The sequence below is a fragment of the Tamandua tetradactyla genome, chromosome 6, assembly GCF_023851605.1.
Source record: "Tamandua tetradactyla isolate mTamTet1 chromosome 6, mTamTet1.pri, whole genome shotgun sequence".
Taxonomy (NCBI): domain Eukaryota; kingdom Metazoa; phylum Chordata; class Mammalia; order Pilosa; family Myrmecophagidae; genus Tamandua; species Tamandua tetradactyla.
The window spans coordinates 142,439,363-142,466,430 of record NC_135332.1 but is presented as its reverse complement, the minus strand read 5'-3'; the positions used below and the strand labels follow the sequence as shown (position 1 = coordinate 142,466,430).

The window sequence follows — 27,068 nt, the reverse complement described above, 5'->3', positions numbered from 1 at the left end:
GTATATATATATATATATTTTTTTTTTTTCTTTAAATTACACTGACATGGCTGGAATGAACCACCCTGCTCTTTTGGAGATCACTTACAGGAACATGTGATTTCTTATTGCATGCAACTCAGCCAATGCCTCCTTAAATAAATTCTTACAGGAACTTAAGAAGACTGGTGTAACCACCATAGTAAGAATATGTGAAGCAACTTACAGCACTGCTGTTTTAGAGAAAGCAAGCATCCAGGTTCTGGACTGGCCTTTTCATGATGGTTTGCTACCATCCAGCCAGATTGTTGATAATTGGTTAAAGCTTGTAAAAATGAAATTCCGTGAGGATCCTGGTTGTTGTATTACATTTCACTGTGTCATAGGTCTTGAGAGCTTCAGTGCTGGTTGCTCCAGCATTAATTGAAGGTGACATGAAATATGAAGATGCAGTACAGTTTATAAGACAAAAGCGACGGGGAGCTTTTCACAGCAAGCAACTTTTGTATTTGGAGAAGTATCATCCTAGAATGTCTCTGCGCATCAGAAACAACTGTTTCATTCAGTAAAAAGGGACTGCCTGAAGTTATGACCTTGGAAGTTAAACTTGAGAGAGAGGTCCTTATTTTTATATACTAGCCAGTGTGAAGGCTTGATGAATACAAAGTTCTAATGAAGCTTCCATAGGAACAGTTATAGCAGGCCACAAGCCTGCCAGAATGAGAACCTCTATATGTTTGATGCTATTTCTACACTTAGTAAAAGATTCAACTCTTCAATATTAAAAAAAAAATTTAATTATGACATATGGAATGACTTTTCTAGTGTCGGAGTTAAAAGTCACTACATAAAATATGTGGAAATCTACACTGTTATTTTAAAGTATTATATGTGATAAATTATCATCACATTATCTCTTCATCGAATATAACAATCCAACTAGAGTTATACTGATATGCGTTCATGAATTCATTTTTATAAGAACTGATGTAGATGCTGGTGTCCAACTATGTGACTATGTGGAGAAAGTTTAAATAGCTTTGTAGAAGCTCAGTAGCTCACTAGATATGCAACAAAAGCACTCAATGATCTTCAAATGGTCTGCTTAAAATTATGAAGTTTGAGTAAAAGAATTTTATCAGCTTGTGGAAAACGAATGCTACATGCTGTCAGGATGGTGGAACTTTCTGGTGTCCCAGAGCTCAGGCCAGGTTGGTAGCTTTAGTTGCCCTGAGGGAAACTATCTCTTGTTGGTATCTGAGGAAGAGCCACACTTCTCCAGCCAAGTTGATTTTTCATATGTTTGTGTATGATTTCCCCAAGTAGATTGTGAGGTTTGTCTCGGTGAGAATGCTATGTAAATCTCCAGTGTCACATACTAATAGATGTTCTTGGAATATTGATTTCATGAATGAATACTAAATTGCAGTATTGATTTTTGGGGTAGGATTAAAAATTCATAATTTGAGAGCTAAGAGGATTCTCAGATATACTTCTTGGCCTTATAAAAGTAAGCTAAACCTCATGACATAACACTTCCTTTTCAGGTATTCTACTATATCTGCCTTTAATCTCATAGAAAAGAGGTTCTGAAAGTGTATGGCTTAAGATATCCATCCAATGTGATTCTCTGTTAAATATAAGTAGGCAGATAATATTTAAAAAAATCAAAAGTGTTTGAGAAATGCATATTTATCCTGGAGATAAGATACTGGAGAATTTTACAGTGTACATTACTAGCTTATTAAATGCTGAGAGTACTGCAGGAAGGAAGCTGGTTAAAGAGTTAGATTACCCAGAATTTCCTTAACTTACTTGACCATGGGAAGCTTTTAACGAGGAGCATATCAGCCATTAGCATCCATTTAATTAGCATCTATGAAATACATTTTGGCAAATGCTGTCCAGTCCCTGACCCTTCTACTTTCTTTTCATTAGCATATTCAATCTTTACTTTCCTATTTATCTTAGAGGCCAGGTTTCATTGCTTCAGCCATTCTCTAACTAATATCCTAGTCTTAATTTTGCTAAGCTGTGATCACAGACTTAAAACAGTGGGAATTTATTGTCTTCTGGTTTGGAGGGTTGGAAGGCTTGCTTTCTTCCAGGGTTAGAAGTGTTCTAGTTAGCTGGTAATTCTTGGGGTCCTTGGCTTCCTACCATAGGCATGTCCTTTCCTTTCTCTTCTGCTTTTCCGCAGACTTTTGCTTCCAACATCTCTCTGACTTACTCTCCATTAAGACCAATCCAAATGCATTTGGTCTCATCTTAACTAAAAATAACATCTTCCAAAAGTCTTTTTTACAGTGGATTTACAAATGCAAGAGTGTGGGTTAAGATTAAGAACATGTTTGTTCTGGGGTTCATAACTCAATCTGCCACAAATCCCAATTCCTTTGTCATTCACTTCTGCTCCTCCTTGCCAAACTTTGACTATGGACTATCCATTTGCCCCTCTTCCCAGTTGCAGAGGCTGCCGCATCACTACTGAGCGCTCCTGGAGAAAATCTCACATTTGCACAGATAATGACCCCCAGTTCATGGCCTTCAGCCGTGCTTTGGCCCGCAGAGCTTTCTTCCTGGTCTGTTTCTCTGTTCAGTTCTCCTTCTACAAAGTGACTGTTTTAGGCTTTCACTAAATCCCTTCTTGCCATCTCCCCTCTTAGTTTCAGTGAATGAGCTTTCTTCCTGCTCATAGAATTAAAAAAAAACCTCATTACACGAGAACCTAGAGTATATGTATTTTAAACATGAGCTTTGGAATGAAAGAATAAGACTTATTCTTAATTTCTTTGTGTTCTCTTACCCCCTCATTGAATTAATTTCAAGTCTCATCACTTCTGTCTCCTAAATGTCTCTCTTCTCTCACATCTCTGTTTGCACTTCCCTAGCACAGGCCACGGAATTGATTCCTAGACTGCAGTCTTGATCTCTTACCAACCATATAAATCTTACAGCAGTTGTCACACTGTAATGTAATTGCCTGTTTCTGTGTGATTGTTTACTCTGTATTGTGATTCTCTATGCTTACTATAGTACCCAGCACATGTAATAATAGTTCATTTGATGTTTTCTGAACAAATGATGTGGTATAGTGAAAAGAGAATGGAGTGTGAGGTCACTTACTGGGTGTTAGTTAATCTTTTCTGAGCTTCAATGATGTATATTTGCCCTGTTGTTTTTGTGTGTGCCCATGTGTATATGTGTGTGCATATTAATTTGTATAAATGAATAAAGCACCTAGCAGAGTGCTTTAAATACAGTAGGTGGTCAAAAGGGTAATCTTCACGTGCCAACCCTATTTATTTGTCTTTCCAACAACTTTGGAAATGTAGCATCTGGAGAGGCCTGGATTTTCTTAGCCTTTCTTCAGCGAGAAAAGCCTGATCTTCCTGCAACTAGAGAGGCTAAGCTGCTGAGCAACTCTGTTTTTTCTTCTCAAGGCCAGCTGTTGCTCTCACTTTTCCCCGCCTGCACCGAGACCTTCCTTTAGATCTCTTTATTCAGTAAGTTAGTCAGAAAGGATTCTCTAGAGAATATTTATCTCCAAAATAAAGAGAATAGTACAAGTATCACTAAGAGGGATTTGAATGGCAAGATGAGGAAATTGAGGGAGTACCAGTTGATCTGGTATCTCTTGACTAGGAGTATGATTGATAATGTATACTGAGGTAACTTTAAGTGAGAGAATAATACTCTACTGTTTGTGAAGTTTGGTATTCCTGAGAACATGGAAATAATAAAGAATATGTTTGAAATTTTCTTTTCTTTTAATTTCCAGAAAGAGAAAAAAGATTAAATTCTCAGCTTATAGCTGTCATTAATTGAAGGCCTACTATAGGCGAAACATTGTGTTCAGGATTTTGTATGCATTATCTTACTTACTTCTCACTGTAGGACACTATAAAAGAGCATTTCGCTACCATTTACCACCAACTGAAACTTGAGAATAAGTGACTTGTCCAAGACTGTAAAACAAGTAATACCTGTAACATAGACCCAGGTTTACCCTAACTTCACCAGTGAACTTTATGTCCCTTTTGATCAGGATTTTAGAACATCTTTGGGCCTTTTAGGAAAGGAGACCATTATAAATCAACTTAGGTTTTTAAACTGGGAACAAAACATATCAGAATAATACTTCTTTTTTTTGATACAATGCTAAAGATCCAGAAGAGAAAAAAAATGCACCATTTGGATGTCATGTCTTATCATTTTGGAGAAGTGTTTGACAAGGTTTTTAATGATGTAGTATGACCTTAGTTGATGATTCTGTTATGAGGGTTGAACAGTTATAGCTGAATGAGCTTATATCAGTCAGAGTTTAGTGGAGGAAGCAGAAATACTCAGGTTATTTTAAACATAAGGAAATTAAGTCAGAGATATGGATGGTAGCAGAGTCAGTGCCAGGCTGGAGAAGAGGCTGCATAGCCTGGGCCTCCAGAAATGGCTCCCACAGCGCCACAAAAGTGACTCTGTGCAAACTCCTGCTACTGCCACGGTCAGGAAGGTAGTGAATCCAGACGCTTCCATTGGCATTATTGAGTTCTATAGTACAAATTGAGGTCAATCCCCACTGCTATTCTGGGATTAGAAAGCTACAACTGTTAGTGCTACCACCCCTCAGCCCCTGTGAAGTGGGTTAATGGATGAGGGAATGTTGCTGTTTAAAAAAACACGTCTCCATGACTAGACGGAGGAAATAGCTAAAGTATTAGGTTCATGGCCTCTGCTTCATTTCTCCCTTTCATAACTCTGTTCAACATGTATCATTTACCAGGTTAAGTTATTTTAATACAGTACATATTTTAAAAAGTTCTTTGTATATACCTAGCATACATAGTGATGAAAAAAGATATCCTAATTTATTGCTTCATTTTGTACAGTATATGCGTGCACTTTTGCTTAATTAGTAAGAAAAAGCAAATCAGGTTATACATTAGATTTTTAGGAATATATATTGGGAACAAATACTAGATCAAAGACTAATTTAGAAGGGGTTAGGAGAGATACCAAGAAGGGAGGACTGACCATTAGGTATCGCTACTCCCTAACTCATGTAATGCCCCTAGACAAAATTGAAAGTCTGAGACAGCTTGCTCTGAGTATCCACTTCTATGTCCTGTCTTTTGCTTAATTACATCTCCTCCTCTCTTAGCTTTGGTTCACAGCTGTTCCCTCCTTCTTTCACCCAAAACCTATTCCAAAAAAAGGGTCAGATACCTTTTCTTATCAAGGTATAAAATGCCTATTATTGTTTAATGTCCATGAAATATATTTACATCAGTTTCAAAATTATAATTCCTTGAGCTAAAGGAATAAATCACTAAAGATAGATTTTAGAAGCCAAGAAACAATTAAGAACGACAGGAGATTTTTAGTTAATGTTATATTGGAGTGGCTAGAGGAAAGTACCTGAAACTGTTGAACTGTGTTCCAGTAGCCTTGATTCTTGAAAACAAATGTATGAAGATATAATGTTTACAGTGTGACCATGTGATTGTGAAAACTTTGTGGCTGATGCACCCTTTGTCCAGTGTGTGGACAGATGAATAAAAAAATAAGGACCAAAAAAATAAATAAATAATGTGGGGGGGGGGGATACAGGGTAAAAAAAATTGGATAGATTGAAATACTAGTTAGTGGTCGATGAGAGAAAGGGATAAGGGGTATGAGATATATGAGTTTTTTCTTTTTCTTTTTCTGGAGTGATATAAATGTTCTAAAAATGATCACAGTGATGAATACACAACTATGTGATGATATTTTGAGCCATTGTTTGTATACTTTGGATGGACTGTATATGCATGAAGGTATCTCAATAAAAATCAAAAAGAAAAGAAAGGGAATAGGAGTGTGTATTTAGGGACATTATTTCCCTACTTCAGAGATCTTACTATTCTTTCATGAAAAACTGTAGCATGCTTCTTTACCTTGGTAGGGTTCATCTTGCCCATATGGCAATAGAGGTGGCAACAGTAAACTACAGGACCCTCTTACAATTGGGTGCAAATATCCATATCAATAATTTCTGAGCAATTAGAAACCCTTCGTATTCCTCTGCAGAAGTACTAGTATCTGGCTAGTGTGGCTGCGGTGGTTTGGAGTGGACCAGTGAATACTGAGTGTGGTGTGCTCTTCTGTGTGCACATGGCCTGTGGATGTTTAATAAGGTATGTCCTGGTACAGACCTGTTGATAGAGTTATTTTGCTTGTGGAATACCTCTTTAACTAGCGCAAAGCACAGATAAACATATGAATATTAATCTTTGCACAAATGGGAACTGTCTTTCCTGTAAGAACTCTGAAGGAAGAGTTTCCACAGACACAGTGATTGTTAACAGAGCTCTTTATTCTGAAAGAAAATCTTTCTTTTTGTTTGATGAAAATCCTCAGGCTTCTCTTTGTCTATTTCTTTTTATTCTGTCCTTATTGAAGATAGAAAACAGCTGGTCACTATTTTCGGTGCAAGAGCCCTTCCTCTATACTTGAGTACTTATTGAATTGTTCCTCATACTTTTTACCTGACTGAACAATTTCAGTTCTTTTAACCTTTGTGAAGGTGTTAACTTCCTAAGCTTTTAATCTTTTTTTATGAATAGCCTCTGGAACTTCACATTGTTTGTATTCTCCTTTGTTTAAATATGAAGTGTGATGAAATTTAGAAAAATGAGGTGTGATGAAGTTAAGAAAAAGCTAAATGTTAGGAGCTTCTGTTAACATCCCGGGTTTTTTAATATGCATTCACCATACTCTTGGCAGCAATTTAAGAAGCTTTCCAAGATAATAAATCTTGGAACATCTATCTCTTAAAATATTTTTAAAGAAACAAATTAGGTAATATTTGTAAATTCATTGATATTAAATATGTTATGCTGAAGTTGATATATTATTTCATTCTCTACACTTGAGTATCTTTGTTATGCTTATGCTTAGAAATTAAAAATAAAAAAAGTATAAAGTAAGCCTTTAAAAAATTCTTCTATATATTTAAATTTCCACGAAGACTTTTCCCCTGTGTAGAATACATAGGCAAATTAGGAAAGCTGTGAGTAATTGTGGATAGACTAGCACATTTTCTGAAGGTGTTAGAGTTCACATGATTTTTCTTCCTTGTATATGCTTTGAGGAATATGTATGAAGGAGAGGAAAAACAGCCTTTTTCTTTAGAATTTTACATGCACAAAGGAATGAGTGGTAGTCATTTTATCCCTTATTTCAAATGTTTTTTTTTCTTTCTTTTTTGGGGGGCGGGGGGGTGGGGGGGTGGATGGTCTGGGAATCGAACCCAAGTCTCCCTCATGGAAGGCAAGCGTTCTACCATTGTGTGCCAGCAAATGGGTTTTTAATTCCAAGTGAGTGGTTGAAAGAATTAGGGACATAATTGAGGAGGTAGGTAATTTTGAACGTTAAATTTATTAAGATAGTTTTTATTAGCTAGGGTCATAATTCAGCAACAACAGTTGAAATTTATGTCAGTTTTATGTGATTATTCTTTCTGTGTTTAAAAAAAAGTATTTACCATAGCAACCACAATCACATATGACAGTGGTTACTATCTTAAGATTTCCTGCTTCACTTATTTTCTTGGTGAAGAGCCCAGTATTTATTTATTTTTTCTTTCTTTTCTTTTCTCTTCTCTTCTCTTCTTTTCTTTTTTCATTCTCTCACTCTTTCTTTCTTCCTTGATTATAAGTCAGAAACATCATTTTTTCTGTCATACCTTTGTGAGCAGGCATCTTCCTGGACACTCACTGTACAATGGGCATAGTTTTCATGTTATGTGGTTAAGTATTACTGGGTAATTACAGCTGCGCTCTCCCATTAACTTTTTTTGTGTATGTGTGAAAAATAACATATATACAAAAAAAGCAATAAATTTCCAAGCCTAACACAATTAGTTGTAGAACAGATTTCAGAGTTTGGTATGGGTTATAGTTCCACAATTTTAGTTTTTACTTCTAGGTGCTCTAAGATACCCCCATTAATTTTCAAAACAAACCTAATCTGTCTTTTCCCTTAGGAATTAAAAAAAAAAATGTTTTAAATTTTGTGTCCAAATGTTATGCCAGGTTCAAAATTATACAATGAAAATTATTTAGAAGTACAAGCATGTAACATTTCAGTAAAAGTTTATGTGTAAAATACCTTGTTTACCAAATATATGGTCATAAAGTCACTTGAAAAGAAAAATATAATGAAATAGAATCCTTTTTAAATTTAAGCTGATTTTTAGACTTTTCTGAACTCTCTACAAGAATATTTATTTTCAACTTAAGAGTAGGTTTTTTTCCAAAATTTTGAGCTTGGAACTCTAAAAGTACCTAGAATAAGCCAAATTGCAGTTTTTAGGGGGACACACAGTCCTCCACAAGCCCTCTCTCACCAACCACCCAACTATAAGTTTGGAAGGTTCCCAAAATCACCCTCAAATTCAGTAATTCACTAGCAGGACTCACAGAACTCACTGAAAGCTATTGCACTAACGGTTACAATTTATTACTCGGCAGGATACTCATTAAAATCAGCCAAAAGAAGAAATGCATAGGACAAAATCCAAGAGAATTATCAAATGTGGAGCTTCATTGTCTTCTCTCAAGAGAGTCAGACCACCTTATTCTTCCAGCATCAGTGTATGACATTATGCATGGAGTATTGCCAATCAGGGAAGCTCACCTGATTCTCTCTGTTCAGAGTTTCATTGAACTCCATTACATAAACATGATTGATTGATTGCCCATGTAGTTGATCTCGATCTCCAGGTTGATTGAATACCACATGACCCCGAAACTCATCCTAAGACTCATAGGGGTGTGACCAAGCCCTACCCTAAATCGCATTGTTAGGGTATCCAGAATGACCCAAGGGCCCCAGGGAAACAAAGACACTTCTGTCAGGTATAACATACCAAGGGTCCATAGATTACCTCCCAGAAGCCGAGGGCAAAGACCAACCTTCTCTTTGACCAAGCCTAGTTCCTTACTACACAGTAGGTTCTTATATTACCCTAAAGAGGCCCTTAAAATTATAATGTCTCTTAAATTTAATGATAATTGAACCACTGTGCTTAATAGTGGATTTCAGATTTCAAATTAAGATGTTCTTCCTGTAAAATTAAAGATTGCTACTCTTTCTACCTCTTCCTACATGCACCATTTGGGAATAGAAATGTATTAGTTAGAGACTGAATTTGACTCTCTGTATCAGAAAATCTGAAGAACAGAAGCTTAAACAAAATAGCATCGTTTTTTTTCTCTCTCTCACTTAGTAAGTTGTCCAGAGGCAGAGCATCATAAACTAGCAGGGTGATTTCCAAAAATCAGAGATTTTTTTCTGTGACACCACCTTCAGGATATTACCCTTGTCTTCCTGCTTACAAAATGACTGCTAGATTTCTAGACATCAAGTCTGCATTAAAGGCAGGAGGGAAGAGTGAGAAAGAAACAGAAAGAGTGGTTGGTGCCTCCTGGAAACCAGAGCTCTCCTGGAAACCATCATCTTATGTGTCCCTTATCTGATGTAGAATTGCATCAGATGGCCAGTCCTACCCTCCAGAGAGGCACCTTGTTATCCCAAATAAAGAAGTGAGGGATTGAGGATATTAGGTAGGTAGCCTTTTCACTTTGATTTACTAGGATATTAGCAGTCATTCATCTGGTGTGGGATGGAAGCTCCTGATGGGAATAGGGTTAGGAACAGGCACAGGACTATTGGGGGTGGAGGTGTAGATTTCTGCAATGAAGTGATAAATCTAGATCAGCTTCCTGATGATTTCCTTTAGCCCCAAGGAGTGGTCTCCCTTTTCCCTTTCTACTGCTGCTGCTTATTTGAGATCAGGTTTCTGTTTCTTTTTTGACTCATTACAAGAGAGAATACTGTTTGTCTTTCAGCCTTTTCCTTACTTTGCCTTTCTCTAAAGGAAGTGTTCCTACTACCTTATATTTTTTTGTGAAGGTTTTTATAAATAAAGTTTTCCTCACCTTACTTTCTATAGGGAAAAACAACTTTTGAGATTTATTTTTCTCCTCAGTGCATGCTGCTGCTCCTAATATATAGGCCATATTAAGGAGTAGCTTCCATTTACTCCTAAAATGCTTTGAGTGAATTTTCACAGCTACAGAAGTCTGTATTAGTAGTCATTGGTGTATCACGGGGCCCTCAACTGTTTCTTTATAGCACCAAGTTATTTATAAAGATTCTGGTATGAAGAGTTCCATACCACCTAAGCTGAGAAAACAAAAGAAGACTGTAGCCAAGAGTCTCTGCAGTGAGTTCACTGTTGGATGGGAGGAAAATTAATAAGAATAATCTGGGCCTGGTCTGGTGTGAGAAGAGAAGGATTTGGGAGGACCAGTGATCAGAGATCAGAATCCTTGGAGTGCTGTTTTGTCAATGAATTAGTAGTACCATAAGTGTGATCTTTTTTTTTTTTTAACCAAAGCCCATACATATTCTAAATTTACTTTTTAAAGAATGTTATGTAGAAATTTGCCTCAGTGAAACACATTTCTTATACATTTGCCAAATGCAAAATTGATAAGTAACAGTGATCTTTCATGGGTTTCTTACCTTCCCGAGAGATAGTTCCCAAAGAAACCATATTTTTTTCTCTGATTCTGGCTTTATCACATAAACAGTAACCCACGAAATGTTCGTTTTTAGATATGGTTTTTTAATGGGTGTGATGCTTCTCGTGACGATCTGATGAAAATTGGAACTTAAAACACAGATACGGAATCTTATATAATTATTATTCTTTGAAAATAAAAAGAAAAAATATTCAACAATTTTCTTTTAAGGAATTATCTCTCACGTCTCTCATTCCCTGTTTATGATTTGATGTACTCAAGTATTTTATGGAAAATCTGTGTAAGTTGAACTATACTGCAATGTTTTACTTATTCTCATTAAAGTAGGTAGAGGTGGTAAAAAACCGAGGTTAAATTCCTAGTTACTATTTAGGAATAAGAGATTGCCGTAGGATCCAAATTTCAATTCTGAAGATGTCTTATAATGACAAGGCCCAGAGAAAAATTAAGGGTACTTAAAATCTGTTGTAAATGTTAATGGAATATATGTGTTGGGTCTAAATGTCAGTAATGTAACCTTGATAAATTAACTGATTTCTTGTTTTGCAATAGGAGATTTCAGGGGAAAAATTTGAAGATAAAACACCACAAACAAAACTTTTTACTTTCAACATATTTATTGGTCACTGAAATATTAATACTTTATCCTCTACATATTTTGTTCATTTTTAACTAGTACGAAGTGTTCTGACAGGAAAACTTAAGGCAACATTGGCTATCATCTTGATGAGCCATCCCTAAGGAGTTCCTTTTTCATGGATTTTGTATGTGGAATTTGAAGGTGTTCTAAGTCCCTAAGGTTCACTATGAATACTGGTGTTTTATATTACCCTAATTTTAATGGAATGTTTCCATATCTTTGGAGTAGGTAGCATTTGGGTTCCAAATGTCTTGCCATACTTATTTTCAATCTGTCTAATGTCTTTGTTCAATTGAACAAAGCTCCAATTGAAGAGAGAGTCCTTAGTTAAACAATTATGTTGAGAGTCTTCTGTTTTTTTTTCACCAATCCATGCATATTCTGAATGTTAAATTCCTTCTGACCCTACTGGGACACATTATTCTTCATAATAATAGTAGTCATAGTTTCTCAATTTTTCATTACTAGTACACAGTTACTACTAATAGAATACTAATAGCCTCTGCTATTTCAAAAATAATAATGTTGAAACCCACATGCTATCTTCATAGCTCCTCCCCATGGCTGTCAAAATTGGTCATTTGGGTGGACAATCAAAAACACTCATTTATGGCCATAGTTGTTATCTTATTTGTGAAATTATTTAGGTAAAGGATTTGGGTTCCTGCATTTAGGGAACTTATAGTTTAATTAAAGGTAACAGACAAAAGCATGCTTAAAAGACATAACTCATGGGCTGAAAAAATTAAAAAGTGCAAATTATTTTTATTATATAATTATATTATTAATGTGTTTACATTTAGATAGTAATGATTCATTTGATCTAAGATTAGGCTCAACCATCAAAAATCTCATAAAAAAGTAAAAAAGACCTCTGAGTGGCTTTAAGTAAAAATTAGAACACTTACAGAATAAGGACCTTTACCTATGTTCTAGTTTGCTAGCTGCCAGAATGCAATATACCAGAAACAGAATGGCTTTTAAAAAGGAGAATTTAATAAGTTTCTAATTTACAGTACTAAGGCTGAGAAAATGTCCCAATTAAAACAGGCTTATTGATATATCCAATCAGAGGCATCCAGGTAAAGATACCTTGGTTCAAGAAGGCCGATGAAGTTCAGGGTTTCTCTGTCAAGTGAGAAGGCACATCATGAACACAGTCAGGGTTCCTTTCTCATCTGGAAGGGCACATGGCGAACACGGCATCATTTGCTAGCTTTCTCTCCTGGCTTCCTGTTTCTTGAAGCTCACCGGGAGGCGTTTTCCTTCTTCATCTCCAAAGATCGCTGACTAGTGGACTCTCTACTTCTTGTGGCTATGTCGTTCTTCTCTGGCTCTCTCTGAATCTCCTATTTTCCAAAATGTTTCTTCTTTTATAGGACTTCAGAAACTAATCAAGACCCACCCAAATGGGTGGAGACATGTCATCACCTAATCCACTTTAACACCCACTCTCGATTGCATCACATCTCCAGGGAGATGATCTAATTATTACAGTTTCAAACATACAGTACTGAATAGGGATTAGAAGAAACGGCTGCCTTTACAAAATGGGATTAAGATTAAGACATGGCTTTTCTAGGGGACATGCATCCTTTCAAACCAGCACAACCTATAAAGAGAAGAACTTGGTTAACTTAAAAAAAAAAAAAAGGTTAACTTTACACATAATCAGTGTGAAGTCAAAAGAAATTTTGTTTTGACAGGAAAAATCATGTCATTTTAAAAAGACAGATGAAATTGTTCAAAAAGACTTAACACTGCTAATACCACCCCCTTTTGTATTTCATCATAACTGAACTCACCTAAACTCCAGAATCCACCAAATCATGCACCCAGCAATCTAAAAGCTGGAGAAAGGAAAGGAGAACTTTTTTTTTTTTTAACCTGACAGCTCCATCTTCCCCATCTGCCCTTTTTTTAATTTAGAGAATTTTACGCTGGCTGATTCACCACTTTGAGTAGATATCAACTCAGTTTCATCGCAGATTTTTAAAGACTAAAATAAAGGTTTTAACATTGCTTTCTTTTGACTAAAATGACCTTATAGTTCATCCTAAACCAACAATATTAGTTGCCATAATAGTAAGTATAGTTTTAAGCTCCATTGAGACCATTACTATATCCAGAACCTAGAATTACCAAAGTGCATTTTAGGTTGGCCAGATCACTTTTAGGAAAATTACATCTCATTTTAGAGAAACATTGAAAGACTGGAATGTTTCCTTAGGCAAATAGATAAGATGATGAGTCTTAAAAATGTGTCACATCAGGGATGTTTCACCTGAAAAACAGACAGCTAAGACAAGAGCCATTATCTCTGTCATCAGATATTAGAGAGACTAGTATATGAAAGAGGAATTTATTTGAAACACTCAGTGTAAATTACAGAAAAACATATTTCATGTCCACCTTAAAAACACTTTTGTAACTTAGAGTTGTCCAACAGGCTTCTTGTGGGGAGGTGTGCTTCCCACTCATATGAAATTTTTAAGAAGTTCAGTAACTTACTGTCTGGACAAATATATAGGAAATGCCTTCCTGATGGCCTAGGGGATATTTATTTGGAGCCCTAGGGATTTAGGGAATCCATTTGAAAGCCATTGATCAAGACAATACCAGACAAATTAAAAATCTAATTATTCCGAATATTTCTTTTCCTTTTTAATCATTCAGTTTTATAATATCTTAAAGGATCAACTTATTTATATAAAGTGATAAATTATAGAAATAAATTATGTATTACATAATATATAAGGAGAGCCTTGAATACTTATGTTTGCCATTCAGTGTGATAAATACTAAAAGAGACGCATGTGAGATGCACTGCTTATCCATAGGAGAACTAATTCAGTTTGGAGCAATCTGTGGTGGCTTCTCAAAAAAGGTGGTACTTGATATGAGTTTGAAGGAAATTCTGTATGACAAGAAGAACATAGGCAAAGGCATAAAGATGTGAATCATTATGTTGCTTTTATAAACCTGCAAGTAAATCTATCAAGTTACATGTCTGTGGGGAAGTGACAAATGATGAAATCGGAATTGTAAGCAGGAGCCAGATCATGAAGTAACTCATATCCATGGCTGTATGGATTTGTTTAGGTTTGTTATTCCTGGCTTAGTTTTGTTTTTTCTTCTATAGAAAATGAGCAGCCGTTGAAAGATTTTAAATAGAAGAATGACATGGTCTGATTTGCATTTAGATAAGTTACTATGTTGACAGTATGGAAACCAGAATCAAAATGAGGAGAATGACTGGAAGCAAGTAGACTGGTTTGATATGTGCCACAATGGCCTAGGCAAGAAATGATTAGAAACTTAACAAAGACAGTGGCAATATTGTCTAGAGAAAAAGAATTAGATTTAAATAACTATATTTAGAAGTATAATTAAAAAGACTTGATGAAGTTATACCCCTACCTCACACCATATACAAAAATCAAGGACCTAATTTTAAGAGCTCAAACTATAAAATTCTCAGAAGATAGCATAGAAGCAAATCTTCATGGCCTGGAATTCAGCAATGGATTCTTAGATATAATACCAGAAGCATAAACAGTAAAAGAAACAATTGATGTTGTTTTCATCAAAATTAAAGACTTGTGAATCAAAGGAAATCATAAGAGAAATTAAAACAGCCTATAAAATGGGAGAAAAATTGTTGCAGTCTATTTATTAGATAAGGGCTTACTACCCAAAATACATACACAACTACAAGGCAACAACAAAAAGACAAACAGCTCTGTTGAAAAATGGGCAAAGGCTTGAATAGACATTTTTCCAAAGAAGATATACAGATGGCCAATAAGCACATGAAAAGATGCTTAACATCATTAGTCATTAAGGAAATGCAAATTAAAGCCATAATGAAATGCCATTTCACATCCACAAGGATGGCTATTAATAAATAAAATAGCAAGTTTGGGGGAGAATGTAGAAAAATTGAAACTCTAGTGGTGGGAATGTAAAATGCTGCAGCCACTTTAGAAAACAACATATCAGTTCCTCAAAAAGTTAAATACAGAATTGCCATATGACCCAGCAATTCTACTTCTAGATATATATATCCAAAGAAAGTGAAAACAAGGTCTCAAACAGATAATTATATACCAGTAATTATAGCAGCATTGGCTAAAAGGTAGAAACAACCCCATTGTCCATCAATAAATAAATGAATAAACAAATGTAGTTCATACACACAGTGGAAAATTATTTGTCTGTAAGACAGAATGAAGTTATGAGACATGCTGTAATACAGAAGAACCTTGAAAACATTAGCTCACTGAAATAAAGCACATAATCACAAATATTGTATGATACCACTTTTAAGAGATGACTAAAAATAGCAGATTCACAGAGAGCAGATTAGAGATTACCAGAGGATGAGAATGGAAATTGGGGAGCAGGACTGTTTATTTCATCTTTAATTTAGCCTTAGAACAGGTAAGTTTAAGGTAACTCAGATCACCTCAGATGGAGGAGCGAGCACCTGAAAAACCAGATAACAGAACTCAGGAGTGAGATCTAAGCTGGCAACATAGAGTTGGGAGATTCTGATAAAAACACAACAAACAGATGAGGCCATGGAAGTTGAAGAGGAGGTGGAGTCAGCTAGAAAGACTATGAGGAAGCAGGCAAAGAGATATAAGTGGAACCTGAGGTAGGCCTTATAATTTTTTACAGATGGTATACAATGACAATAGCTTTGCAGACTTGATACTTTGTTTAGTTTTCCATGAAATCTACTGTATTGGCCTAAGTCTGACCAGTGTACATTTACTACACTGTTCAGTTAAAGTCATACTTCTTTAATGTGAGAGCTTATGTCCTCCTTATGTTTTTCTGTTTACCTAAGGAAATGCAACTTCACAACAAGTACAAAGACCATCTTTTATGGACTACTTTGATAAACAGGACTTTAAGAACAAGAGTCATGAAAACTGTAATCAGAACATGCATGAACCCTTCCCTATGTCCAAAAATGTTTTTCCTGATAACTGGAAAGTTCCTCAAGATGGAGACTTTGACTTCGTAAGTATATATGAATTCTCCAACTTATGTTTTCTCCTTTATTTTATTGTCATATTGAGAAGTATAGCTCGTGTGTATGTATTAAATTATAGGCTGTACATTAATATTCATTATTTTAGCCACATGTGTGGGTATGGAAATGGCAGAAATTGTTGTTTGTTTATAAAAATGTACTTGCAGAGTGATATAAATAATTACTTATAGTTAATAATAAATCGTAGTCCATATTTAGCAAAATAGTTAGCACTTTTAAAAACTAAAATAACTTATTCAAAAGATATTGTTAATATTGCAAATATGACAATCAGTAAACTCAGTTACTGCAAAATAAATGAAAAGAAAATATATGACATAGACTGAGAAGTTTACCTCAAATTTGAAAGTTGACTAAATTAGTTCCTATCTCAGGAAGTGTTAATTCCAGTTTGTCAGAAATAATAGTCATATTCTGTATCTAGTTAGCATATAAACATCAGTGTGAAACTAACTATGCCTGCTATATAGCCTATTTTATTACATTTGCTCTTTATTAATTCTGCCCTGCTTCTTCTTATTTATTTCTTTTAGAGAATGCATAGATTATAGCAGCCACATTTGGTCTGAAGTTGTAGATTTATTTCTGGATTCTGAGGCACTGAGCTATATGTGTATTAGCTGCTATTTCCCTGAAACTTTGAGTAGTTCCGTGGCACCTAGGTTCCAGAAATGGAGTGCTGCAAACCTGAAACTTAGCATAACAGCAAATAGTTGACAGTTGAAGTAACCGAGAAAGAGATCAGGCCTACATTAAAGTTTAAAATAAAGCCAGTCTGGCTGGTTCTAAGGTAAATTAGAATGCAGGGTAGGAGATGATAGTGTATGTATTCTAGACCTTCAGCTACTATATAAGAGCAAAGGCAGAGAGGTTTATTATGTCTAGAACCTAAATTTTGTGTGACACATAATCTAAATCAACCTCTCTGGATAGCTCATTTAAACAACCCAAACTCCCAGAGTCCAGAACGGGAACAAGGCCTTATAATTCCCTATAGTTTAATATATTACCAGGATACATTTCAGACTATAGTGGGTTGATAATTCAGAAGTATTTGTAGAGGCCCTTGAAGATCTAAAGGGGGAAAAAAAAATATATATATATAGGACTATTAAACTCTCTCATCTGGGAAATCCCAGGTGCCTTTTCAACCACTGGGGACTCCCAAGAAAAGTAGGCCAAGTCCTTGATTTTGAGGCTTGTCCTTAGGAAACTTTTTTTCTGTAGGGGAGAAGCTAAGACTGCTCATCGCAAGGCCTAAGAGTTTCTTCCAGAAAAGCTCTTTGTTGCTCAGATGTGGCCTCTTTCTCTCTAAGCCCAATTCTGCAAGAAGAATTGTTGCTCTCTACCCCTGTGTGATACAAGCCATTCACAGGTGAAGATCTTCTTGACTCTGGGATACAAGTCTGTACGATCAACTAACACCTTTCTGACCAAAAAGGGGAAAAGAAGTGTAATAAAATAAGGCATCAGTAGCCAAGAGAGATCAAATGGAGTCAAGAGGCTATTCTGGAGGCTACTCTTATGCAAGCTTCAGTTATATAGTGCTAATTGCCATGGCTTGCTAAGCCCCAGTCATCATCACACCTGTTGACTCTTAAGAACACCTACGGCTCAAACTGAGACTCTATAAAGTTTTAATGTGCCAGGTTTGCCTTCCTGGAACATGTAATTCCCAGAGGGTTCCTTGGTCAGATAAATCCTGAAACTCAGAGGGACCATCCTCTCCAGGACTATCATTTAATTACACCCCCCTTTCCTTTAGTGTGGATACCCTTCTCAACGTGAAAAAGTTAAAACAAGCATTGCCCAAAGATCCCTATAGATTGGGAGAAGGTTTAAAGGGGAAGGAGGAGATATAACAGAAAAAATGGGATTTAACAAACAAATATGGCTGCTGAATCACTATATTAAATATTTCTTCTAGCTTCCAGTGTTTTGGAGTAGCTAGAAGGAAAAATCTGAGGTGATAGGATGATAGCTCAGGACAGACTCTGAAATCTGTTCTGTAACTACTTGTTGAAGTGTGCTTTGAAAATTACTGCTTTTTTCTTTCTTTGCTTTGTATATATGTTATATTATACAATAAAAAAAATTTAGAAAAAGAATGTAGAGTACAAATGAACTCTCCTAAAGTGTTGTGCTTTTGAAAAAGCAAAAATTTTTATGGAGTAAATTTTTGCATTAACTTGGTTTTAATAGTATATTACTTTTGCAAATTGTCCTTTAAGATTTTCCACATAAAATAGCTATACTTCTTGATAATTGTATTAGTTTGCTAAAGCTGCCAGCATGTAATATACCAGAAATTGAATATTTTTTATAAGGAGAATTTATTACTTTACAAGTTTACAGTTCTACGTCCAGAAAAATGCCTATACTAAGGTACCCAGGAAAAGATATCTTGACTCGAGAAAGGCTGATGTGTGTCATATGGGAAGGCACGTGGCTGGCATCTGCTGGTCTTTATTCTTGGTGCTGTTACTTCCAGCTTCTGATGCCAGTGGTTTCCTCTCTAACATCTGTGGGCCCTCAATTAGCTCCTCTGGGACATAACTCTGGGTTCTGACTTGCTTAGCACCTCATGGGAAGACATGTGGCAATGTCTACTGGGCTCTGCCCATGTCTAGACATCTGCTCTCTCTGTTGACACTCCAGGCATCTCCAAACATCCATGTCTTTGTCAGCTCTGAAGCAATTTTTCTCCAAGCATCTGCATCTGAGGTTTTTCCAAAATGTTCCCTTTTAAAGGACTCTAGTAAACTAATCAAGACCCGTCTTGAATAGGTGGAGTCACACTTCTATCTAATCAAAAAGGCACACACACAATTGGGTGTGTCACATCTCCAAGGAAGTGATCTAACCAAAAGGTCATACCCACAACTGGGTGTGTCACATCTCCATGGAAACAACCCAATCAAAGTTTCCCACTGTAGACAATAGGTCTGGTCCCATTAGATTGGATCAGGATTAAAATATGGGTTTTCTGGGGTGCATAATAGTTTCAAACCAACACAATAGCTTTATTTATAAATAATATTTAAATTTTAGATGTGTACATCTTTAAAAATTTTTTAAAGTATATTAAGCCATTTTGTTTAGACAACATCTAAATGTTTTGGGACTGTAAATATTTTTAATTTTTATTAAGTACTTTTCTCCTAAATATTTAAATTGATTAAATAACCATCATAAAATTTCAAAATCTGTCCTTAGTAGATTCACTACTAATTGCTAGCAAATAGTATGAATGTAAAGCACAAATTAGCCTGAAAACATGAATTATATTACATGCTTATTATTTTTCAATTGTGAAGTTAAGAATAAGAAATATAAAATCTATATTTCTTTACTAGTAGCAGAGTTTCAATTTAAGCTGTTTACTAAAAAAAAGCTATAAATTATTTAGAATGCTGATGTTCCAGCTTTAAATCATTCATGAGCATGATAAATAATGTAGAGTATTTAGCATCAAAGAACCCTGTGTTGTCTCAGTTGGAATAAATCTTAATAGCATCTAGGAAACAGTCTGAAATGGACAGCAAGTTGATCAATAAATTATTATAGTTAGGAAATAACAAATGAAATTGTTAATTTGGTTCTAGTTAGTCCTTGCCATCACCTCAAAACTTAGTGGCTTAAAATAACACCTATTTTATTTGCTTACAATTTTGTAGGTCAACAGTTTGGCTAAGTTCAGCTGTATGGTTCTTGTGCTCGTCTCATCTGAGGTTTATCAAGTGACTGCAATTATTTGGCAACTTGACTGGGACTGGATTGTCCCTTCAAGATCATCTCACTCTTGTGTCTTACAGTTGTGCTGGTTGTTGGCTGGGCAACATGTCCCTGTCAGACAAGCCTGGTGGTGGCAGCTTCCAAAAGGGTGAGAATAGAAGTCACCAGTCCTCTTGAGACCTAGACTCAGAATCTGCATGATGTCACTTCTGCCATATTCCATTAGTCAAAACGAGTCACTGGCCAGTCCAGATTCAAGAGATGTGGAAATAGATTTTACTTCATAACAGGAGGAACAGCAAAATAACATTGCATACTGGTCTGTTTTCAGGGATAGAAGAAATTATTGCAACCATCTTTGCAAACAATCTATAAGAAATTGTGATAATTAAAATTCAGTAGATTCAAAATAAGGTCATTGGTGATTTTGATTAGGTCTATTTCTGTACCCTACTTTCTTAATTTTAACACAAGCACAGACTTTGATATGCTGTCTTACACTTTCCCTCTTAGGATCATTTTAGTTTGTGAGTCAGAGTGTTGAGTTTTTCATTGGCCAGCTCATGTAAGTAAATGTTTGTAACATTTTCAGCACAACACAGATTCTGGAGTCCTCCTATCTGAAAATTTGAAAATTTGTAAGAAAACATTCACTAATTTAATACATGCTTATATATCTGCTTTCTGATATGCATTGTGCTATACTCTAGGGGTAAAAAATTATATACTAATTTAGTTAAAAAGATATTAATAAAATATTAAGTTGGAATTCAAAGCAATAATACAGACATTGTCATGTGTTTTGGGGTGAGAGGGTGGAGCTCAGTGAAGGCAAGAGTAGATTATGAAACCATAATGGAGAAGGGACTTTGCCTAAGCATTGAAACAGATAAAAGAAGGAGTGAATGATATATATATAATATAAAGCTTAGAGGTAGGAAAGCACAAGGTGTATTGGTTGACATTGAAGTAGGAGACCTTCAAGTCTAAAATAGTTTGTTTGGAATAATACAGGAGATAAAATGGAAAGGTAGTTCCCAGTCAGATAGTGGATGCAAAACTGCAGAGTTTGAACTTCTATTTCATAGACAGTGAAAAGCCACTGAAGGTTTTTAAGTTGTAGAATGACATGATGAAAAGTATTTTAGGAACATTAATCTTGATAGTAGCCTGTAGGATTGATTGATAGGAAAAGACAAGAGGTAGGGGAAATCAGTTATGTGATACAGGCTTAAACTAATGTGTGAATTAAACTTGTAAAGAAAAGAAAGGACAAAACTATAGATGTAGGAAACATTAGAAAAGGTTAATCAAAAGAAATAACTGATTTACTGGATTGAAGAATACTATTTTGTTCTTAAATGAAATAGTGGAGTGAAGTGTAAATGGCTTGGTAGAATACTTTGCTTACCGAGTAGGAAAATGGTGATGAATTAAATGATAGAAGGTGAAAGTAAAAGAATAATGGAAAATGTCTATAATAGAAAGGGCCTCTCAAGGAACTATAATGATTTGATCCAATTTTTGTAGAATTATTTTTTTTTCTGACATACACCAGACATGCATCCTTAAAAGGGGTTTAAGGGGAGGGACAAAGTGATTAGAACATTTCCTCCTTCTCCAACATTTACTGTATCTGTCAACTGGAACAGCTCAGCCTTCATCACTTTGAGGAAAGTGGAAATGATTTTAATAGCCATCTAGGGGAATGTAAATGGGAATAAATAAGAGATAAATAAAGGATTGCAAAGAGAGTAGTGATATGGTCAAAGACAAGGAAAAGTTTTTAAGAGGGGCAAATAAAGAGTAGGGAAAGAGGAGGCATAGATGATGTGAAGTATAAGTGGTTTGGTAGAATACTTTGCTTACCAAATAGGGAAATGGACTAAAAGTAAAGACAAATTTCCATGTTAAGACACCAGCTAGTAAGAATAAGGGAAACCCAGTCTTATTGATTCCATCATGCATTAGATATAGAATATTAAAAACTGACTTCTCAAAGTATAAAGTATGTTAAGGTTTATGTGTTGCCTTCCTCTTTATGATGTATCTCAAGGCTCTCTTCCAAAACAGAACTAAATTTTGTATGATTCCCGAATCTATTTAGTAGAAGTTGTTTAAAACAAAACCTGGAGTTGTTTTGACCTCATTTTCAGGACATGGAAGCCTTATCCTTTTGCCTTAAGAAAAATAGCTTTCAAGAAAGATAAATGAAAGAGAATTCTTCATTGTCTTTTGTAGTATTCAAAGCAGATTACTAAAAGACAAAACTTATTCAAAGAGGCACCTGCTAAACAGATGTGCAAAGTAGGAAACATTCATTATCTTAGAGCCTGTATGCAATATAATTTATGTATTTTCTTTAAAATCTTTAGCATTTGTTTTTTCTGTTTTCTGTGAGCTCTTATTTCTCGTTATGTTCCTGCATATAATGAGGTGCAAAGAAAACCTAATTTATGCTTCCATCAGTTTTGGGATAGTAGAAAAGATATAAAATATATTTGGGCAAATTGAGCCACTTATTTTAACTCTACTAAAAAAAATTTGTTTAGGGTGTGCCTATAAAGATTTCTAAAATAACATGTAAAGGGGAAATCTGTTTATTATAGCACTAGTCTAATGTTTCAGTTTTTGTTAGAATTATTTCCAAACAGGCTTTGCATCCAGATTGTTTAGTGTTAAATAGAGGGCATGTAGATCATGCTTTGCAGAAATTGCAGCATGATATTTAAATAGATATGTTTTAGGCAACATAAAGATTTTGGAATAAAAAACTTAAAAGCCATCTGTTAACCCATTATGTTGGTTCCAATTTTTTTTAAAAAAATCTATTAACTAGTATCAGACATTTGAGGTGGAATAACTATTTTTTGTTTTTGCCTCAAATTGAATTACGAATTAATGTCCCTTAATTATTATGATTCTGAGATATTAATTCAACTTGTGTTGTTCTTCTGAACTAAGGGGGCACAAGGGAACTCTGGGGCAGCATCAGGGAAAAAGTCTCAGTAACTGTGGCAGAGAAAAAAATTTTCTCCAAGTATGAACTTGCCTGAGGAGGCTTTCCTAGGCTTTCTACAGTCCTACCTCTTATTCCTGGTTGGCATATTTGTATGGTTGTAGGAAAAAAATCACTGCTAAAAATGCAGAAAACAGTAAACCTGGAGAAAGTATCAACCTTGCTGCTAGAGCTACCAAAGCTCTAGGATTTTAGGAATCTTCTCTTGTTCTGTAAAAATGTTTCTTTCTCAGGATTTTCTCACTCTCCTTGAACAGCCTGCAGGTTAAAGGAATAATAAAGAATCTGGAAATAGGATTAGCTACCAGAGCCTACAAAAACACAGCAGCAATGTCAGCTCTGTTGAAAGTTTTAAGACAAAAGCTTAAGATGGTCCTGCATTTACCTGTGTTTATTATTGGAGCAATATGCTATGATCTGCTTTATCTGTTTAAATATAGATGATTGTTTTGCTTTTTAAAGAGATGTTGTCTAAAAGTTTCACTTGTAGTACACTCCTAAGTCAAAGATCTTGTTCTCTTTAGTCCTTAGTTCTGTGAACTGAGGAAAACACTTCAGTTGAATGAAGTATTTAAGCATATTGTCATGAGTTAGCTTTGTATTAATTAAATGATTATTGTCAAGTATTTCCAGATGTTTGCAAGAGTATTAACAAAGCATGAAAAGGTAACTGTAGATATGTCAGATTTATTTCTTATAGGGTAAAGAAAAAAATAAACACAAAATACCCAAATGTTCCAGTGGCTAGCCCTGAATAAGAGTTTATGATTACAGGTGTACATGTGGCATGAACTTGAGTATATGTGGCACATTGTGCTTTCACTACTCACTCTTTCCTTGTAGAGCCAACAGGAAATTAAAATTAATGAGAAGCCTGCACTTTGAAATACTTGCAGAAATCTTGACTATTTCGGTCGTTTGCCAGCTCACGAAATCTGTGCTGGCAATTGTATCTAACAGATGGTGTGGTGTACGCACAGTTGTATCATGTGATTGTCTGGGTCCATGTAGAATTTTTATAAAATTTTGTCCATCAATATCCTGAGGCATTTAATACAGTCATAATCTTTATTTTGAAAAGAGAATGGCCTGCTTCAAAGTATTTATGTTCAAGTAGAAAAAATAGTTATTTAGCCTGTGGACAACTAAACTGGATTTAGTTGATTCTATAGTAGTTAATGACAAGAAAAACTTTAGTGTCTCTAATAACTGGTATACTGGTTTTTTTCTTCAGTAATTTAATCCATTTGGCCACCTGAGGTAGAATGAACATTTTGCTTTCTTATTCCTTAGATATGCTTTTTTAAGGACTCAGTAATTTCTGAAAGTTTATTTGGTAGTGTGTCTAGGCAAGTTCTACTGAAACATTGTTAATTCTGCTAATTTAGGTAATTAATAGCTTAGAGTTTTAACTTATTTCATCATTTCCTTCACAAATTAATGTGAGCAGGCCTGTACTTATTGGATTAATTAGGATAGAACGCACAGGTGCAATATGTAGTTTCTTGTCACCATGTTGGAATTTATGAAGATATTTAAAGCACATGGCAAAAAGAAAAATGACCTACCAAAAAGAGTTCTAAAGAGCACAGTCTTTCCTCATAGTTATTTGTTCTTTTTTTAAGATGTCATTTATTTAGAAGATGTGTTGAAAATTTGGTTGCTCTATGTTTTGAAAACAAAGATCTTGTACTCCAAGCATATGTTATGGCTAATATTGATAAATGAGGAAGTTATTTTGACTATGTGGGCTTTTTGTTCATAAGTTCATTTTAGATGTTTAGTCACTAGGCACTGGGGACTTTTGGGGTGATTATATTAAAAGAGAGGTTAAGAACCAATGGTGGGAGACAGTGGCTGCTGAGCGAGTAGCAGATAATCGCCGCCTGCACGGGGCAAGTCTTCCCTGCCTCCCCTTTTCCTCTCTCCGCCAGGACGCGTGCTCACCAGCATGTCCATGGTGCCGCCCCATCCCTCCGTAGACCGGCTGGCCCCGGGGGTCAACTAGTTCAGCAACAAGCACATTCAGCAGACCAAGCCCCTTACCCTGGTGCACACCGTCAACCTGTACCCTCTTACCAGTTATACATTTGGTACAAAAGAACCCCTCTATGAGAAAGACAGCTCTGTTGCAGCCACATTTCAGCTCATAAGGGAGGAATTTGATAATATGGGAAAGAGGAGGACTGCAGAAGGAGTTCTGATTGTACATGAGCACCAGGTACCCCATGTGGTACTTCTACAACTGGGAACAACTTTCTTCAAATTACTAAGGTAGTGGCCTTAGTCTAGGAGAAGAGGAAGTTGAAGGACCAAAAGTCTTAATGACAGAGATGCTAGGTCATCAAGATGGCATCCTGCAAGACCGGTGGGGACCAAAGTTTGAACCTCCTCAGTATCCATATATTCCTGCACTATTACAAGGCTAAGGAACATAAGAAGTTGTTTCTGGTTCAACTTCAAGCTTTGTTTGCAGTCCCTAAAAATTACAAGCTGGTAGCTGTACCATTGTTGAATTGTATGGCAGTGCTCCTGGATATGGGCCCATCATTTCTGGTCTCCCTCAGCTTTTAAGCGGCTTCAATTTTACATACAGCTGAACTTCTGCACAGTGGAGAAGTGAAAGAAGCCATCTCTGAGCACAGCTGTACAGTGTGGAAGGATAAACATGGCAGAAAAGTTTTTTTGTTTTTATTGCTTTCTCAATCCCTAAATTGCCCCCTACTTTCTATTGTCTGAATAGTAAAGTTAATGTGAAGAATATGATAGTCGTGTAAACAAATGTGATAATGTTTAATTCATTTTTGGTTCTACTCATTTTTTTTTTACTCATTCTTTTTTGTACAACATTGTACAAAGTGGACTTCTTCGTATTTGTTTTCTTTTTTTTTTAACTTCACATTAAACTTTTGAAATTCTAAAAACAAAAAAAGTGGAATTCAGGATCAAAAGCCTGAGCAATATGATTTATCACCTTTTAATTTAAGATTTGTGGCCCAGTGTTTACTTCTGGAATAGATAAACCATTAGAATTCAAATATATTATTAGGATTAATTGAGGTTATTAGTAATGCATATGTTAGAATTCAAATATATTATTAGGATTAATTGAGGTTATTAGTAATGCATATGTCAGGTTGTTTTTTGATATAATTTACTTTTACTGTTATAAATGAAATTTCTCTAAGTCTAAAATTATTTTTGTACTTTCATATTTAATTCAGATGTTTAGAATATACATTTTATCAATATCAGGAATCTTTCCATAACTGATTCCCATTGGTATTATTATAATTAGAAGTATTTCTTTCTTTTTGGATCTGTTAGAATTGTTTACCTGATTGAACTAACAATGACACCTTTTTCTCCTGTCTTGATATGAAATTGGTTACCTATTCCCAATACCTTGAGTCAATTAATTAATTTCTATTAATGAGTGAGAAATCTTTAAAATAGAAAATACCCATTAGATTGGATTCTTCATGTTGGAAAATTGTGTGTGTGTATATATATATATATTTTTTTTGTCCCAAACCTGGTTGTCTTGATTCAAAACCAAATTAGTTTTTTTTAATAATAATTTGTCTATCAATAGCAGAAACATTTTCTTCCCAAAAGTATAGACAGTTCTTGAGAAGATGAATGAAAGGAGGATATCAAACTTATGTATCATAACAGATTTAAAGGTTTTAGAAAATAGATATCTTAACTTCACTGATTTATTTTGCAAAGACATTTTCATGGTTCCTTAAAAAGAAACCTATTAATTTCTTCATTAAGTAATGCTACATGTTGAAATTTTATATGCAACATACTATCGTAATTAAAATAGTAGTTAATTACTAAGGTATTTATAAGAGGCTCAATAACCTGAATTAGAACATCAAGTCATACACTTAGTTTTTACCTATCTTGAAAATAGAATACAAATGAATCTACATAATAGTCAAGGCTGCAGTTTTAGCAGTATGTAAAAAGCCGATAACCAGGGTGCACAAGTGGTTCGGTGGTAGAACGTTTGCCTTCCATGCATAGACCCAG

The 27,068-nt window shown here is 35.2% G+C and overlaps 1 protein-coding gene and 2 pseudogenes across 2 annotated transcripts in view; all 3 read left to right on the top strand.

The window, feature by feature from the left end:
- The window catches only part of STK3 (serine/threonine kinase 3), a 413,585-nt gene that overhangs the window by 313,214 nt on the left and 73,303 nt on the right, over positions 1-27,068 (top strand). Inside the window, exons 10-11 of one of the 2 annotated variants that reach the window (XM_077167311.1) lie at positions 16,064-16,239; positions 20,089-20,284. In XM_077167311.1, coding sequence (XP_077023426.1) covers positions 16,064-16,239; positions 20,089-20,160 — 248 coding nt within the window. In that variant the 3' untranslated portion in view covers positions 20,161-20,284. Of the gene's footprint in view, positions 1-16,063; positions 16,240-20,088; positions 20,285-27,068 lie in introns of those variants that run through there. The other variant, XM_077167310.1, reaches the window with a different exon arrangement.
- On the top strand, positions 47-4,808 carry LOC143688890 (protein tyrosine phosphatase type IVA 1 pseudogene; annotated as a pseudogene).
- On the top strand, positions 20,834-26,082 carry LOC143688888 (cleavage and polyadenylation specificity factor subunit 5 pseudogene; annotated as a pseudogene).